The following is an 18,337-nucleotide window of genomic DNA, read 5'->3' as shown; positions in this document are numbered from 1 at the left end:
GTGTTTGCAGCAGCTAGCTGGCTGACTGCTTCAAAAAAAAAGAAAATGCACTCGACAAGCATAAATTTACTAAATTTGGTTATTTCCAAGGCAGGGACCAAGAACTGCTCACAGCAGCCTTAATTTTGTATTGTCAGTATTGTTGACGAACTGAAAGCCTTTCAGCCTCTGTATGCTAAAATAAAAGCTCTTTTTCTCTCCTTCCCCCCTTCAGACCGTCTAGTTTGATCACTTTGTTTTAGAACTGCACCAAGTAGACGTGGTGTTGCAGCAGCCTGATGGGAACCATTTGCAGTCATGCACCCACACACTCCAGATTTTGGCTCCTTCACCAGAAGCAGCAAGAAAACCACGCATGGCTGAGGTCGAGTCAAAGATTGCAGTCGGAAGCTGTCTTTGGAATAAATCAGGCAGAGATCGTTTGTGCCTCGCCATGGAAGAATCTGGCTCACCTTGCTGATCCAGGGGTATGAAAAAGAGCCAGTCCTTTATCAAAGGGACAATTTTGAAGTGATTTTTTTTCTTACAGGAGAGAACTCCTTGTCTTTCTCCAGTGATTTCTACGTAAGTAAAGGGCTTTTCCCCTCCCCCCCAGTAGTAATGTTTTATAATCTAACCGTACGTACGTAATGTGTCCTTGAAGTCCGGAGGCTGTGCTAGTCGCCCTGCTTTGCCACAAAATACCATGCCTACAGCCCTTCATCCAACGGCCAGTTGACTCATTTACTGCCCTGTAGCCCTCAACGCTACTACAGGCCTTTTTGCTTTACTCAAAGCCTTGCATCACGTTTTCTCCAGAGCAGTAGGTGCCATTAAACTCCTGTCTGGAAATAGATTTGCCCTGTGCAACGTTGGAGTCTGGAAGTGGTCAGTATCAAAGTAGTAATGTAGCAATAGATGAAGCTGTCGGCTTCTGTTTTCAGCATCAGATCTGTCCTTCTTCCTTTGTAAAAATGTTTCAAATTTTGAAGTGTAGCATTTGTAAACTTTTTCTGATTTTTTTTTTTTCCTTCTCAATGTGAAGAGGCTGGTTACTAAATTGTGATACTGAAGTTCTGTAATAAAACGTATGGCCATTAAACTCCTGTCTGGAAATAGATTTGCCCTGTGCAACGTTGGAGTCTGGAAGTGGTCAGTATCAAAGTAGTAATGTAGCAATAGATGAAGCTGTCGGCTTCTGTTTTCAGCATCAGATCTGTCCTTCTTCCTTTGTAAAAATGTTTCAAATTTTGAAGTGTAGCATTTGTAAACTTTTTCTGATTTTTTTTTTTTCCTTCTCAATGTGAAGAGGCTGGTTACTAAATTGTGATACTGAAGTTCTGTAATAAAACGTATGGACAGCAGTGCACGTGAGTTCATGTCACTACGCAGTTTCATGACGTCAATGATGTGATGACAGCCTTTCCTAGCAGCCTGGTTCAGCTGTTTGCAGTGTATCCCCATCTTGCTACTTCTATGTTATTCCTATACAGAAACCTGGTCAACATTGGCAAAGCCTCCCCGTTTCACCAGACCCATTTCAAAGGGTATTTTATACAACTTTTACAGGTAAAGATAAACGAAAGGATGACAGAGATGAGAGTACTGGTGTTACGCAGTGTTGTGTGAGAGGGTTACTCTCTTCTGATGGCATTGGCTCTACAGCTAGCTGGACATCCCAAGCTGTGGACGGAAGAGATGGCTTTCTGGCACAGTTCTGAAAAACATCACTGGGGCTTGGAGTCATGAAGGGTCGGTGAAAGTCATACATTGGGTACGGCTCCCTCTGCTCTGTCGGAAGGCCTGCCTGCTCACGAGGAAATTACACACCCTCCCTTTTTCTAGGATACGGCCCGAGGCATTGCTGGAGTCACTTGGCTGCGATACATTTCTCAGCACCATCCATGCGGGAAATGGCAACTCCAAATGTTCTTCTTTAACACTTTATCCACCCCCCCCTCCCCCGCTGCTTCATTTCAGGGCTCCTTGTCCCTTCTCACATTATAAAATCTGCTTGCTTATCTCCAGGGAGTCCTATCATCTTGTGGTTCAGCTCCTTCCTGTATAAGTACGGATACCATTTAAGGGTTGTTCGTTCTTTTTAATAGAAACACTTTAGAAGCTATTAGCTGATGTGCCTTGCATGACAGCTAAATATTATTGCATTACATTCCCCCTCCCTCACTAGCTAGTTCAGGAAACTCAGTCTGAAATCTCGCCCCTCCACAGGCTCCCAAATCCCCACTCCCTTGCCCAGTATATCCCAGATCCCCCTTCTGCAGTGTCAGTGGCATGAAACACAATGCTCAAGCTTTGCTGGGCATTGTTCAGTACTGAACAAACTTCACATTTCTTACAGGTGATCTGCAGGACTACTGCAACTCCCAAATCTTTTTTCCAGCTCTCGAGTGCGAGGATTGTGAAGATGAACGCCCTGCAAGCAGGTTCAGGAGCAACTCGAGCACCAAGGGTCCCAGTGATGCTCCTGTCTATGTGGTGAGGAGCGAAAGCTGGAAATCATTTCCTCTAGAAACCAGGATGGAAATCTGAGCATGCACGGAGTCAGGGTAGAAGTTGAGAGAGATGCTGTCCAAGCCAAAAAAAAAAGCAAAAGGAAACAGCCAGAACAGTTTTTTTTAAAGGAAGTGTTCATTTAAAACTGTCTTAATTTTCATAGTATATTAGCACCAAATTAAGGAGTTATTTGAGTTTTCAATATGCAGTTTAAAATGAGATTGTGTATCTTTGATATACAGAGGGGAGAATCTATTTTGGCTTCACTGAACAATTTTAGCTAATGTAATTATGGACTTTTCACAACTGAAGTCTATATTAGATTAAATCTGGAAAATCTGGATATTGAATTTTAAACCCATTCATTTACGTTGATTCAATAATAGAAAGATGCCATCAGCATTACCTTTCAAAGCACAGCCATGCCCTTCCCATTAAAGCTGTCTAAATTAATTTCTTATGGTGCTGCTGAAACGTTTTGTATCTTCCCCAGTTGCATAGTACCTCTGAGACACTTTAAACTCCTTTTCCTGAAGTGTCTACGGACACGCAGGGCAAATTACAGCGTTACTTCAGCTCCTTAGATAACGAAGAAACCAAGGCTGAAGTTACAACCACGCTGGCCACCGTACGAAGCAGGAAAGTCGTGCGATACCGTGGGGCTTTGGAGGAGGAACAGAGGGCACACAGCAACGCCAGCCCCCCTGCACAGCTACTCTGATAGAGCAGAGCTGGGCTCACGTTCAAGCCCTGTCCCAGCAGCGCCCTGAAAATTGCACTTGGAGGGTATGTGGTATATACATTAGGGCCCAATTTCCATCTCATGCTACATCCCAAATGAGACTGGTCAGGCTGTCTCCTCCAGTTTACTTGCTTATTTCTTCTGCTTGGATTTTGTCCTGGTCTCTAGCAGTCATCCTTCAGGCTGTGCTTATTTAATCCCACTCCTTCACCTTCTTTTTTATATCAAGAATACGTTCACTTCCACATCATTCATCTCTGAGCCTAGAAAGTACGTCAAGTCACTCCCACCCACCAAAAAAAATCCACACATGATCTATGAGTCTACCTCTTCTTCTTCTTCCTCTCCCCCATGGCAATATTTTAAAGCTGAGGTCCCCTGTATTTTTGATCTTCCTTTACCACTTTCAGAAAAGAAGCTTTTCCAGGTTTGGGCAAGATTTGTCACCAGACACATAGGACCATGTGGAGAAGCCTCCAGCTGTGATTCTGTTGTCCATCTGCTCTCCCCTCTCCATCCTTCCTCCTTTCCCAGCTCCTCTCTGACCCACACTCCACCAGCTCCCAGCAAGCTTGCTCAGACATTTCTCCACCCTTCTCCTAATTAAGACCTTCCATGTTGCAGCTACATCCATCCTAAACGTGCATCGCTTCAGGGAGCCCCCGCGCCATTCCTGCCAGTCCATTGGCATGCTCCTGCTATCCACCGGCTCCCCATGCATTTGCACTCTCTCACACATCCCCTCCACCACCCCCTCCCGACTCTTTGAGGCTCCTTCCTGGGTCCTCAACTGTCCCAAGAACAAAAGAAATCTTTTCCTTCTGTTCTGAAGGGAAAAACGTGGTCAGCTCTGGTCACACCTCCCTGACCCGGAGCCCTGCCTGATACATCTCTACCTGCTGCAGACAGAAAGGAGCAATGGCAGGTCCCCAGCCTGGTGGGACAGGCTTATTTCTAAGCCTCAATTTCTATTACCTCCAGATATGGAGGTAAAAATGACTTAAAACTTAAAAACCTAGAAAACAAACAAACAAACAAAAATTCTTCTTATGTTATAACCTGATGACAAAAGGGTCCGGTTGAATGTGCACATGGCTCCAGAGTTATAAGCTGTTGAGCCTTATTATCTCCTAAAGTGTTTGCAGGGTCAGGGAGAAGAAACCCAGCCCAAACCCATGTGAAGGAGAAGAGGAGCCAGGCAGCGGCGCAGGCTGGGGCAAAGGAGCCAAGGGCTCCATCTGCAATTGCGATCATGTCCTGCTCTGCGGGATGTGGGACACAGCCCAGAACTGCTGGGGGGTGACCGCGAGAGCTGTGCAGCCTGCTGGCAAGGCGCTTCTGTCACACCCTGAGAGCAGCGGATTCACAAGGAATCTCTATTGCATCTTTTCTGAGGATGAAAAAAGCTGCTGCAGGCTACGTTTCCCACCACAGCCCTGCTTCGCAGTCAATGTGACTCCTTGCATAGGGGAGAACTTTGCGTTTTGCTTCAGAGAAACAAATGAACACAAGCCTCCTAAGAAGTTTTTTCCCCATCTAGAAACTCTGTATGAAAGTGTGATATCTGGAAAGTCAAAGGCCAGGAAACGCCTGTGTGGCTTTGCCTTGCTTCCTGCAGCTAAGGAAAAGCTCATAACCTAAATATAGGACATGTCCCCCCAATTTCCAAGTGCTTGCAAGTGTCCCCAGGGAACAGTAGCTGCTGCCCCAGGAGCTCTGCTTCCCATCACATCTGGCTCCTGCCCATGGCCAGCATACTCCTTCAAGACACTAGTTTTAAAACCAAAATAAAGTCATTCTCAAAAGAAGGCATTTAAGCGTCTAGGAGAACTTTGAAATCCCCTGGGCTGACCCTTTTCTCTCCTTTTCTAGGAACGCTGAGCACCGATTCCCGCAACGGCTCAAGAGCGCCAAGAGCAAGGCTGGTTACCTTGTGTGATCAAGCTTCCATCCCTGCTGCACAGGGATTCATTCAACCCACTGCTGCCACAACCTGGTTCTTGGAAATTCATTTCCAGGACAGTTATTTAGTTATGTTTCCTCCTCGGAGGTTTTTAGCAGCTCTCCAAATTATTCCTCCTGTATCGCAGCTCCTTTTTTCAGACAGTTTGCAGCACTGCTTGGTGCAACAACACTGCAAAGCCAAGTGACCAAATGGACATTTGCCAAATAAATCCTCCTAAAAAGCCTGCAGCAAACAGGTCAAAACAAATAGGAAAGAAGAATAATTCGGCTGTGAATATTTTAAAAGCCTTTCCTGTGGGGAGCAAAGAGGAGAAGCCAAACACCAGAGGTGCCCCCCCTCAGCCTCGGCGAACGGGGTGCTGCTTTAAGCTTTTATTCCAGCAGATGCTAAAAGGTAGAAACTCAACTTGAAAACTCAACCGTACCCCACCAGGAGCCGCATCTCCTCTCAGAGTCTGCCAGGAGGAGAACAGAGCTCCCCTGCAGAAGCCACCACTGCAGGGTCGTGCCAGCCACAGCCACGGCAGGGACCACGGGCTGCGCATCAGCTGTCACCACATCACCTGGCCAGGGGAGGTCTGAGGCTGGCATGTGTCAGGTGGAGGTAAGAGGCAGCATTTAATCATAAGAGAGTGGCCAGGGTCCATGTGCAGTGGGCAGGAAAGAGCTCCACCACCCTTCACTGTGCACAGGTCAGGTGAATTGCCTTCCAGAAGTGACTACAGTGAAGAAAAAATAAACCTGGACTGAATCAGTCCATAGCCTTTGGTGATGTTACTTATGAAGCAGGACCCAGCCTCACAAAATCTGGGCTCCTGAGGGAGCCCAAAACGTGCAAGGTGTAGAGCCTGTATCAGGCCTTTTGCAAGACCCACTGTTTCCATGCTGCCCCGCTTGGCAGGGCAATACAGCTACAGAAACCTGGGCTAGCCCAGCTTCTACTATAAGCATCTTGAAATAAAATTGCTATTCAGGTTTGCTCCTACAGTCACAGAAGGAGGCCAGCCACCACTTCAGCTTCTCAACCACCATAACATGACAAATGCTCTTGGGAACTCAAAAATCCATCATGCTTGCAACCACCTCATCATCCTCCAAGGATGTTGCACACAAAAAGCAAAGCAAGCTTTTTAAAACCAGTGAAACCCTCAAGACAGGCACTGCCGATTCCCAACACAAAGCAACCAGGCACGTACCTCATACTGATGCTCCATGCAAGGCAGAGCTCCACCTGTAGGCATCCAACTCCTCTATCCTCTGACCTTGTAGGACCACCAAGTAATCACCTTTCCAGAGCTCCCCACTTCCTCCCAAGCAGGCTGGGCTGAGCAACCTCCGGGCTGCAAACCAGCCTCATGAACCTTCCCTACGTGGGTTACGAGAGCAGCTCAGCTCGTTTCCCCCACCGGCAGCCCATGCTAACAGGCAACTCATCAGTCAAAGGGCCCCTCCTGCAACTGCGAGCACTGGTGCTTGCAGACACCACCTGCACAGGAGACTGCAGGTGCTTCTCTAGGCTCTGGTGCCTCTGCATTTATTTACACCTGCAGCAGATTAAATGGGATCTGGCCCTTTCAAGTTTTATTTCTAGAGCTATGAAGTAATGTCAGCTTCCAAACATACTTATAGCAGGGAAACACTACCAAACACCAGGAGGTACAAGAGAGTGATTGTGTTCTTAGGAGTTTTACTGCCACTCACCTCATGTGATATTCATTTGACTAAGGGACTCTATTGCATCCTCACCCATATTTTGCAGTGGTCCAGTGAGAGTTGCTTGGGAGATCTAGTGCCGCTCAAATCGTGCCTGGTGGAAAAGGACAAAACAGCAGCAAGGATCCCAAATGAGAGCTGGAGTCAAGCTCTCCCGCTGGCTTCTTTAATGACCAGGGACAAATGCCTGCACCTCCCATTTTCAACAGGGGATGCTGAGCAAGTAAAGATACATTTTTGGTCTGATCCTCTGAACTCTTAGTCACTCACTTAACCTCTTGAAATGTCAGTGAAACCTCCCTCAGCCTGCGAGTCACACCCAGACTATTTCACCTTACTCTGGATTTAGTTTTGAGTATAGTCAGAAAAGCTGTTTGAAATATTTGACTGTGTGTGTTTGCACATGAATTTATCCAGTTGTTGCTACCTGAAATGAGACAGTATATAGTAAAATGCTACAAGAATATGATAGTATTTTGCTCTAAACCCCTCAGTTACAACATCTCCTTTGGTGTGGCACCGCTGTCAGGAGTAGTTTTCCCTTTGTAGCCCAACGTGTGATCATCTGCAGCCTGGAGCAGAAGATGCTGGGCTAGTGGGCAGCTCAGCACCTTTCACACCCAACCTATTTCTTTTGCAGATGCTGAATTGCTTTTTCCAGTCCTTATATGTTTCCCTTCTAGGTTACTGTTTATTAATTGCTACTTGAAAAATTTTATGTAGGTGGCAAATTTAACACTCCATCCCCAGTGCTGTCGTGGCAGCTTGCTGACTGAAGTCCTCCCCACCCAGGACACGCACAGAAACAAAGCTCCTTCGAATTAGACCCCATCCCTGCCATATACACGATGACCATACACTGTATTCAGACTCCCTGGTGAGATGCCTGGACCAGGCTTATGCAGCAGCGAAGCTCAGGAAAGTGATGCATAACCACCTGGTCTTCCAGAGGAAGAAACTGAAAACCCCTAAAAAATCGATGGGTAGAGGTCGGTGCAACACGTGCGTCAGCCTTTGGAGTGACCACCTGAATGTGGGCTTGTCTATAGACCTCCCACCAATGTATGACCTAGTTCTCCCCAATGCAGAACACTGACTCCTAAGCAAAGACTCAGGGCTACATTTCCTCTTTGATGCCAGTTGCATGGCCAGAGGACAAGGGCTGTTCCTGCGAGATCCCCAACAGGGAGCAAAGGGCACTGGAGAAGTGAACCAGGTTCCACAGAGGGATAAGCTGGTGGTTTCCCAGCTCCTGAAGGCTGGTGTGTAGCAAAAAACCAGCACTGAATGCTGCATGCCAGACAAAAAGCCAAAGTCAAGCTCCTGGAAGCCTTTCTGGGGCAAAACACACCCTGCCAGGAGCATAAGTAGAGGGGAAAGGAAGGATGAGAGGTGCCCACATCCACACGGGGCTGTGGTGGAATGCGGCCTTCTCCAGGCTGACCCGGAGGGACCACTCAGGTCTCATTTCAGGTCATGTAGGGACCAGCTCCAGCAGCTTTTGCAAGTGCTGAACGACATTTGCAACTTGGTAAGAACTTCCACGGTGTCTCTCTTTTTCGGGGCTCTCTTATTCCCTCAGTTTACAAGGAGACAAAGGAAAATAACCATCGCTCCCCCCTCACACTCACAGCAAAGCCCTGGCTTGGCTGCATTTTATCAAAGATCCTGTACAGTATTAAAAGTACACTTTATTTTCTGTACAATTCTCATCCAAATCTCCAGGCATGAAAATGTCCACTGTGTCCCCAGAAAAACTTGCAGATTACTCCGCTGCCATGAGACACCCCACAACTGTCCAGGAGGGTCACAAAGCCAGGGCCACCAAAACCAAGTGCTGACGCTTTCTAGGCGCGGGGAGGAGAGCGAGAAGGAGGGAGAAGGGGAGGCAGTCCTGCTCCGCCGCTGAGCCGCGAGCGAACGGAGCCTTCGACGGCTCCCTGGGGAGCAGAAGAGGCACCCTCAAGTTCACGTCATCGTTCGTGCTTAGCGTGGGAGTCATTGCGTTCAACCGTCACCCCGTTCCCGTTCCGCGTCGTGTCCTTCCTGTTCCAGTCCTTTTCCAGGTAAAATTCAGCGAGCACGGGGCAGTGGTCTGAAGCCACTCCACCCCAGGACCAGTTATCAGGGATCCATGGGTTTGTAAGACCTTCTCGCACAACAGCCCAGTGGCCTGCATGAAAAGGAATCACAGAGAAAAAGATAAGTAATATTGCCCAAATCTGACACATGCCACTAACCTAACTGAAGGTTACATGACCTCACTAAAAAGCAACTCTACCTGTGAAAACTTTTTTCAAGCTCCGACTGATCCAGATGTTATCCAGCGACTTGGACCCTTGTGGGTTCTTTGTGCTGATGTTGGTGAAGGTGCTGGAAGGGACCAAGTGATGGAACTTCTCCTTCCTCAGGATGTCATGGTCGCTGCTGTCCGGGGCTTGGTTAAAATCTCCGAGGATGACCACATCTTTTTCTCCTAGAAAACAGGAAAAATAGAAATGAATGGGAGGAATGGACATCCATCGCTTAATTACGGGGGGGAGAGAGAGAGAGAGAGGATAAATGGGAGGAAGAAAAATATAAATACTGAGTAGCAAAGCTGACTTTACTCTGAACTCCTGAAAGAACTACTCTTTAAAGCCTTTTTCACTGGCTATTCACTCATGACCATTCACTTCATGATAATAAAGCCAGCCAGTACACATTTCATGCTTGTTTTTAAATATCATCTCATTTATATTGGCATCCTTTGCTTCCTATTCATGGATAGTGACAAACTCAAAGGCAAACAGTTCTGGTCTTAGAGGTTTTTAGAAATTTGTGACTTTGTAAGCTTATTTTTCTCTTTTTCTTCAAGAAACACAGATTGGCTTTAACTTGTCCCGACATTGTCTTTTTATAGATTTGCCACAAGAGTCAAGGACACTTTTGTGAGGATCCCAGGAAGACGCAGCCTTATGCTGCTATATACCAGAGGATCCCAAAGTGCAGTGCTCGTTCTAACCGTCTGCATTTAAGACAGCCCAAGGAACAAGCCCGAGGAGCAGCTCGCAACCCTGATCACAGACGATGAGTTCACAAACCACACGGACACTCCCTAACTACAGCAGCTTTCCTTTGCCTGGCCAGCTGAAGGGATACTGCTGAACTTGAGACGTCTTAGGTTTTGTCTAGGGCTGAATTTTCAAAGAAACAAAGGGAATGACTTGAAATGCTCGTCAAAATATCCTGTCTTCATGACAGGAAAAAAAAAAAAAATCTCATGTTGTGCTGTTGCTGTAGAAGTAGCTAGCCAGGAGAGGGAGCGCAAGTTCAACAACAAAATCTATTCCACTCCTGTCCTGCACTGCATGAAAGATGAATTGGGAAGGGGCAGGAGAGCAGCGAGATTGATAGCATATGACTTACAAAAACAAATACTTCAAAACATGCTGCTTGCTAAGATGCAGAGGGGCGATGAAAAGAGTGAAACTATTGTGGTTTCTCTACCCTTTGCAAGTCACAAATCATACTGGAAATGATGAGGTTTAAATATTATTCTATAAAGTGTTCATGACAGTGGCCTTCCCACCTTGAAAAGAAACAAAAAACCCAAATCTGAACCTGAGCTATTTTAAACTCCATCAGAACCCAAAAGAAAAATCAGTGCTTGTCTAATGGGACGACAGTGCTTGCTGGGAGCTGGTGGTTTTGCACGCATCTCATCGCAAAAACCCAAGATCTCTTGCTTGGCAGGACCAGGAAGCCTGAAACACGACCGCGCCATCTCGGTCCTTCAGGACTAATGCTTGCTTAATGGCCCAGGCAGCACTCGGCTCCTTCCATGCTTTCAGCTCGGCCATCTAAGTGGGGAAAGGCCATTACAGAAACCTCTGGCGCACATCCTTGGGGGCTGATGTTTAATAATGACAGAGAGGCAGGGATCTTAACAGCAGTATCTTGATCCTGCACAAAATCTATTCTATCCTATCCTAAAAATACTTGCACTTCTTTTACCAAATCCTCAAGCCTATTTCCCTTACATGAAAAATCTCTGAAAAAACCATACTCACAAGTGAATTTTGTAACTGACTGCTCTGTTCTGGCCTGTTTAGAAACAGTAAAGACTAAAATGATCCAGCACCTGGATGTGTGCTCGGAAGAAGGTAAGAAGTCAGCCTGCAGCATGCCCAGGGAAGGAATCACTGTATTCTTCACCCGTTTAAATTTCCACATATAGAATAACTAAGCATAAAATCATAACACAGCGTAAAGTTGACAGAACAGGCTGGGGCATGTCAAAGAAGTTGAAACCCAATTTGCCATTGGGGAAGGAAAGGATTGCTTCTGGTCCCTTCTCACAGGAGCTTCTGGGGCTCCCCATGACTGCAAATCACTGGGGAAAAGGCCAGGAAGCCCTGTGCTAAGCAGGAAAAGCAGGCAACATCAAATTTCTAGATAACCACCAACTGCATTTCCCCTTGTCCTGGCTCGCTCTCAGCCCTGCTCCTGCGACAGCAACGCCATGCATGGCAGCACAGCGGTTTTGTGTCTTGTCTGTGTGTCGAGACTCCGATAGACATCAAGCAGTGGGAGGAAGGAAGCAAACCTGCCTGGATCCTCCCGGGTGTGTGACTGCACCTAATCGGTCGCCCCTGGGTCCCTCGGCAGAGGCAGGGAGCAGAGCTGCCACGCAGCAGCTGCAGCTCTCAGGGGTCTCACGGATCAGCCCCAACAGCTCTTGGCCAAACTCAGCAAAAGGTCCAGAAGAATTCATGCCCTTGCCCATAACGAGGGATGAGAACTGATCAAAAACCGCAGTCATGATGTCCAGAGTTACAATCAGATGGGGGGGGGGGGGGGGGCTGAAAATGGAGATAACGCTACTGGTGCTGTGATGGAACTAGATGATCTTTAAGGTCCCTGCAAACCCAAACCCTTTTATGATTCTATGATGAGATGAGAGCTTCAGATTGGCAGGGCTCACTCCTCCTCCTCCTCAGGACTGGGCAGCAGAGGCTGCCTGAGCCAGAGGCTTCTCAGCTGATGCGATCCGGTCCTTCTCCTCCCACAGGATATGTCAGCAAGCGCTCCCTCACCAGCCCGGATTTTGCTGCAAAGGTCCCTCCCACAGACTACACTGTCCCACAAGGACCCAGAACCTCTGTCTGGTGGGGCGTGGTGGCAGACAGCCTCCAGCAGACAGGCATATCTCCCATTACTTCTCGGGGTGCTCCTGCACTATCGCACTGAGACCCATCAAGCTCAAAGTAACCCTGCCCTTGTCAATGGAAAATTCCTTTAGGTGAGGAGAAAGTCTGGTCTGTTTGCAAATGCATCTGCAAATTCACTGAAGTACCAGGGACTTTTAGCAGTGTCTGCGGGTGGCTCTTGGCCAGCAAAGCAAAGCAAAGCAAAGCAAGCAAAGCGCTGCCTTAACTCAGCCCTGTGCCGCAGTGGTTGAGCACCAGAGTGCCAATGCCATCAGCTGAGGGACTTTCAGTGACTGCAGAAAAGTCTGCAGTGTTAATATCTGCTTTCCTGCAGGAACCCAGAAACCCTCATTTGCTTCGTGGCAGTCCAGAGAGGCACCTCTAGTACGCTCTCCCTGACTTCCCCGTGCTCCGAATGAGTCTCCTCATGAATTAAACAGACCCTGAAATCATCAAATCCTTCCTGGAGAGAGTGAGAAGCAGATGATGAGAAGGATGTGATGGTACACTGGCTGCCAAGAGGCTCCCTACCACCTCTCAAAGGTCTTCTAAGCCTAGTGCCTGATGCATGGGTAACCTGTGGAATACAGCCAAGCCAGATGGGAGAAGATGACTAAGTCAACACCCTAGTCCCTGGGTCCAAGTGCTACCAGCACATCCAGAATAGCGTCTGTGTGCCACCCACGGTCATCACACTGAAGATGAACAGGTGGAGTGCTTGAGAGAAGGCAGAAGGGCTGCTGCAGAGTGTCAGCTGTGAGCAGCCAACAGCCACCGCATCTCTCCGGTACTGCTGAAAGGGAAAGAAAGAGGGGAAAAAGGGAACCAGGACCCACTGGTCTGATGGGAGAAATATGGGGACATTACCGCTCTACATTACAGGAGACTCTGGACAGTAACCAAATCTCCTCAGATGCTCAAGTGCCTCTTTGTAATAATGAAAGATAACAAAGTAGGCGTCTGTTAGCAAAATGGGAGCAGAAACTCCAGTTTACTGCAGTACCCACATACAAATCAGTCTTTAATACCAATATTTCATGGATTGATTTGGAAGAAGGTAATTTTAAGCATGACATTGATTTTGGCAGGGTAATTCAGCACTTCAGAATAACACGTGTGTGCTACTATTTGTTTAGGAAACAAGACCCGCATCCCTCAAGTTTGGAGGAGTCCGAATTCTTCTTGTGTGAAAGACTAAGCCAAGAACAAGCATGCTCCAGTAATGTGTCTACAATATGAAAATAAAAACACGAAATAAAGAGAAGCCCTAATGCTGACCGTCTAAATTTAGATGCAGTGGAAATGCAACTCTGTTGATTTCGGAAGAGCTACACATTTATCTGTGTCTCAGTTCAGCCTTTGGGGATTAAACAAATGATCCTTTTGTTTACTTCCAGCCTTTCCCATTTCAAGGCGTGTGGACAAATACTTAAATCAGTAGCACTTAAAAATAGCTCTGACTGACTTCTTACAGCTCAAAAGGAAAAACAATAGAACATGCATAAAAACTGCAAATACTTCTTGTGTTACACAAGAGGGATATTAATGTTTCCAAGTGACTAGCCTGGGCCAAGCTTAAAATCATCACGCATACAACCTTGTAATCCTTTTGCATCTTTGTTCAGCAGTAAACAAAGGGCTAGATTTATCTATTCCTATAACAAGATCAGCAACATTTAGAATCTGAAACCTGCTGTTCTGCTTCATAGGAAACTGAATTTAATTTGCAAGATTCAAAGTAAGAAGCAAATTCTCAGAAATGAGGTAAAGAAATTCAGCTGACTATTACAATGCTTAAGTTCAGGTCTAAATTCTGGTGTCCCTCATCCTGGTGTAAAACCAGAGCAATTTATTTGAAAACAGCACAATTATCCTGCATATTACACCCAGGTACCAAAGCAGGATTTGGTTGCCAGTCTCTTTTCTTGTTAGCAGTCATCTTCTGATTTGCACTAGGTTTTCCAAAGTGCTTCCAATTATCCACAGGGAAATATATATTAGTCTTTTTATTTGGAAAAAAAGCCATTAAGCTTTGTTCTGACATCACGTAGGTGTCATTTCCACAAAGCACTTAAAATAAGGTCTTAACCCTGGTATCTTTTCTTTTTTTTTTTTTTTTTTGGCTGAACTTGCTCCTATACTAGCATAAAATCAGAAGGAACTTCATTTGAAAAAATGGTGTCAAAGCCAGTAGGATCCTGTGTGCTGCTTGTGTTAATCAGGAGAGACTATAAGACAATGAGCAGGGGAAAAGCACATTTGCCATGCTACGGATCATTCAAATTCAAACACCAGTAACGACAATGCAAAGCTGATGAGGGTATTTCTGAAACCTGCACTGATAAGATTTTTTTTTTTTTAAATTCCTTTTGATTAGGTAAGATGACCTGTGTGCATGTGAGAGCTGGCAGGAAAAAAAATGCTGTACCTTTCAGAGTCTCCTGCAACGTTTGTGCAAAGGCTGCTAGTTTGTGGCTGTCGTGGTTCTTCCCGGTATTCTCTCCTGCCGAGGGCGACAAGGCCAGATGAAGGTTCACCAGCGTTAGATCATTCATCCCAACCTGGGGGAGGAAGGAGGAGAAATCAATGCCATGCAGACAGGGCACGGAAGGTCACAAAGCAAAACCATGCGCCTGTTCCCAGTATTGTCAGTAGTAAATCTGGGTGACTAGGACTCACTTTGCTATGTGTGTGATGTGTTTTGGTTGGTCTTGTTTTTGGGAGGAAGACAAGGAAGGCATTTTGCAGCTCTGTCCACAAAAACCCGATACCCTTTCAGTTCTGGAGAAAATGGTTTGCATAAGCAAACAGCTTCTTTCCATCACGGCTGCAGAAAGAAGCTGGCTGCTTATGAAAATCAGTCTATGCAAAACCAGTTGTTAATAAGCTACAAATAATGTTGTGGTCATTACATGGGCTAATTACAACTCTCTTCTGATTAGCTCTGGCCCATCACAGAGACTAAACTTGAAAGGAGCTGTTGGCTCCCTGCAATGTTCTGCTTACCTTCTGGGACTCACTTTGTCATGTGGCACAAGTAATACTTGCTCCTAATATTGACCTGTTTACACTAACAATTAATATTTATTATCAAGAATAATTTATTTATCTATAATTATTTTATTAATGCTTCTCTCAAAGCATTACCAGAGATGCCAAGTTCCCCATACTGGACCCCTCCATCACAGCCTGTGTGAAGGGGACAGTACGCTCACTCAAACGTATGTACACGAACAGTTTCCAAAATGCATGATGTTCTTTTACACAGGTTCAGCCTAGTGAAAAAGCTTTAAAAATGGAAACTCTGCAGTACACCAGCAGCACGTGAGAGATCAGCCCGAGTCTCTCAGAAGCACTGTGCCTTCTATATTTATATACCCATTTTGACTACACTTACCCCTCTCCACTCACAATTTGTGGCACTGACAAGGTTCACAGCCCGGTGGCTGGCTGCTGCTGGACACACACCTCGTTCTTGCCGTGTTCATTTGGTAAAAGCAGAACAAGGCGACTGGTGACTTCTGTCACTCTCAGTGGCTGTGGATGCTACCGAAGATCCACTGACGCCCATGTGCCTGAATGCTGCCTTGCGGCAGTGTTTGCTCCCACGGGAGCCAAGGAAAGGACTGATTCTGGTGATCTGCCAGACCCATAAAGGCCTTTGTATGGGTATGTCTCATGGCCTTGACCTATAATCAAGCCATGAGACAGTGCTGAAGTGATGGGGTGGGTTAGAGTCTCATGCAAATATTTATCTGTTAGAAGACTGTGTGTCTTTCCAGCTTCTTACCCCAAATTTTTTAATAAAAGCACAATACTGCAAGGATTGGTTGGCGCAATGGCAGTTACCTTGAAATGTGCAAGATACGGGTGAGGATATGAGTGCTTCCCATTGCCATTAGTCTGTGTGCTCTCCTGAGATGAAGCATCTTTCAATTCAATGCCAGCTGTTGTATCCCAGAGGAAGCCAGAATATTCAACTCCCTGGAATTTAAAAAAAAAAAAAAAGAAAAGCTAATAGTAAGAAGGTAAAACCAAAACATTCTGTCCAAATCCATCCCCCGTAGGTGGAACTTTCACCCACAAGTTTCAGTACCACTGTTGGTATTGGCAGTGGTGTATATCACTCCCAAAATATGCAGAGGCAGTAAAAGATGATGCAGGTTTATATCCGGGCTTGGCGCCTGCTGAGGGCAGGAAGCCCAACTCGCTGTGCACAAGCGTGAAGGAGAAACAGCATCCTAGGTTATCAGTAGGAGATAAAGAAACAAGTAGAAACGCTTCTTTATCGCACCGCAGCCAAAAGCCCCACCAGATGCGGGAGGAACACTCCCTGGGCAGCCCCACTTGAAAACTGAGCGCACCGAGCTGAAACAGATATTGCTCTGCTACTTGCAGCCCCTCGTGCCTGTACGCTGGTTATCGGACACCCAGGTAACTTTAGTGCTGCTCGGTCCAGCCAAGGATTTAATAAGCTGTTTTTCAGCCTGGAGAAAAGAAGGCTCCGGGGAGATCTAATTGCGGCCTTCCAGTACCTGAAGGGGCCTACAGGAAAGATGGTGAGGGACTGTTTATCAGGGAGTGTAGTGACAGGACAAGGGGTCATGGGTTTAAGCTGAAGGAAGGTCGATTTAGATGTTAGAAAGAAATTCTTTACTGTTAGAGTGGTGAGGCACTGGAACAGGTTGCCCAGAGAGGCTGTGGATGCCCCATCCCTGGAAGTGTTCAAGGCCAGGCTGGATGAGGCTTTGGGCAACGTGGTCTAGTGGAGGGTGTCCCTGCCCGTGGCAGGGGGGGTTGGAACTAGATGATCTTTGAGGTCCCTTCCAACCCAAACCGTTCTATGATTCTATGATCTTATACAGGTGGAGCACATTCAGGATTGCCACAGGGGTGAAAGATGAAGATGCGCCTGTTTGGGCTGATACGGCCCTAGTTTCCTCCTAGTCCAGGCAAGGCATTGGATTCTTCTGAGCGTGATCAGTAACGAGGTAGTTTGTTACCCATAGGATTATTTGTCTAACCCTGAGCTTGGTGCCTCGTGGTCTCACTGGGCGACTGCTAGGGCTCGTGGTAGACAATGCTGCACGCAGTTGTTCCTTCTCCCCATGCCGTATGCCATCTCACAGACTTCTGTCTCCCGCTAGCTAAAAATATCCGGGCTCCTTCAGTCTCTTGGCATGAAATCTGGTCTAGACCTCTCAGCCTTGTCAATCTTCTCTGTCTCTTTTCTAGCTCAAATGTTTCACCCTCAGCTCTCTGCTCCTTTCAGCTCTGTTTCTATCACCCTGCATGGGTTTTTTTTTTCATTACTTTGGGATGTGTAATTGGCATTTTCAGAAAGCTGCCCGTCCCGGTCGCACCAGCAGTGGTATCTAATTTGAAGCCTGTCAGCATCTCCTCCCATCACCCAGACACCATTTTCCTTGGTATCATTCAAACCCACCTCCCTTAGTGAATCATAGTTAAATCCATTACAAGGAAGTTTCTTCCATTTCAGCTGCAATAGAAAAGTGTTACCTGCTCTGCTGACTTCCTGTGAGCTTTGAAAGTATTAAGTTTGGCTTAAATCCTTTGGTAGCTCTTTTAGATAACTCACCTTTAAAATACTGACAAAATTATTCCACTAGGCAGAAGTCTAAGGACTGAAAACTGCTAAAGGAAAAGATGTGGAAGAATAGAACTGCTGTCAACAACTGTTCGCTATTTCCTGGCTCCAGATTTCACATCAACATGGTGGTCAAAAGTCATTGCTTGGTTGAAGGCCAAATGCCTGGGACGTGTGGGAGCACGAGCTTGAAGCACCATCCACCACTTTGCATTATTTAGCCCTGTAAAGCGTCCTGAGATCAGCTTGCGCCGAAGACGCAATATACTCAGGGTCACACTGTTTTACTTCATTGTATTGCATTTGTGTTCAAACCTGATGGACTCATTAACTAACCCAAGGGGCAGAAGAGACTTTTTGGTTTTGTGGAGGGTTCTCCAGCACAGTCAGGTTTCTGTTAAAGCAGCTAAAAGGAAGAGTCAGGAGGTAACATTTCTATTCTTAGCTTGGCCACAGACTTCTCCCATAATTTTGGGAACTGTTCATCCTTACATCCCTACCAGTAAAACAACTAGATGATGATTTTTATTTACTCAGCCAACAGGCAAAACTTTGTTACCTTTGGAAATACAGCTCAAGAAAGAACTGACTAAAGATTCTGGATTTAACATAGAAACTCTGAGA

General features: G+C 46.4%; 1 protein-coding gene across 1 annotated transcript in view; it reads right to left on the bottom strand.

The window, feature by feature from the left end:
* Positions 1-8,584: 8,584 nt before the first annotated feature.
* The window catches only part of EEPD1 (endonuclease/exonuclease/phosphatase family domain containing 1), a 66,343-nt gene continuing 56,590 nt past the window's right edge, over positions 8,585-18,337 (bottom strand). The window contains exons 4-7 of the mRNA XM_075745444.1: positions 15,955-16,089; positions 14,534-14,666; positions 9,195-9,389; positions 8,585-9,086 (exon numbers count right to left, since the gene is read on the bottom strand). Coding sequence (XP_075601559.1) covers positions 8,887-9,086; positions 9,195-9,389; positions 14,534-14,666; positions 15,955-16,089 — 663 coding nt within the window. The 3' untranslated portion in view covers positions 8,585-8,886. The remainder of the gene's footprint in view (positions 9,087-9,194; positions 9,390-14,533; positions 14,667-15,954; positions 16,090-18,337) is intronic.

Source organism: Balearica regulorum, chromosome 2 (genome assembly GCF_011004875.1).
Source record: "Balearica regulorum gibbericeps isolate bBalReg1 chromosome 2, bBalReg1.pri, whole genome shotgun sequence".
In the NCBI taxonomy this organism is placed as follows: domain Eukaryota; kingdom Metazoa; phylum Chordata; class Aves; order Gruiformes; family Gruidae; genus Balearica; species Balearica regulorum.
This window is presented reverse-complemented; position numbering and strand designations above follow the sequence as displayed.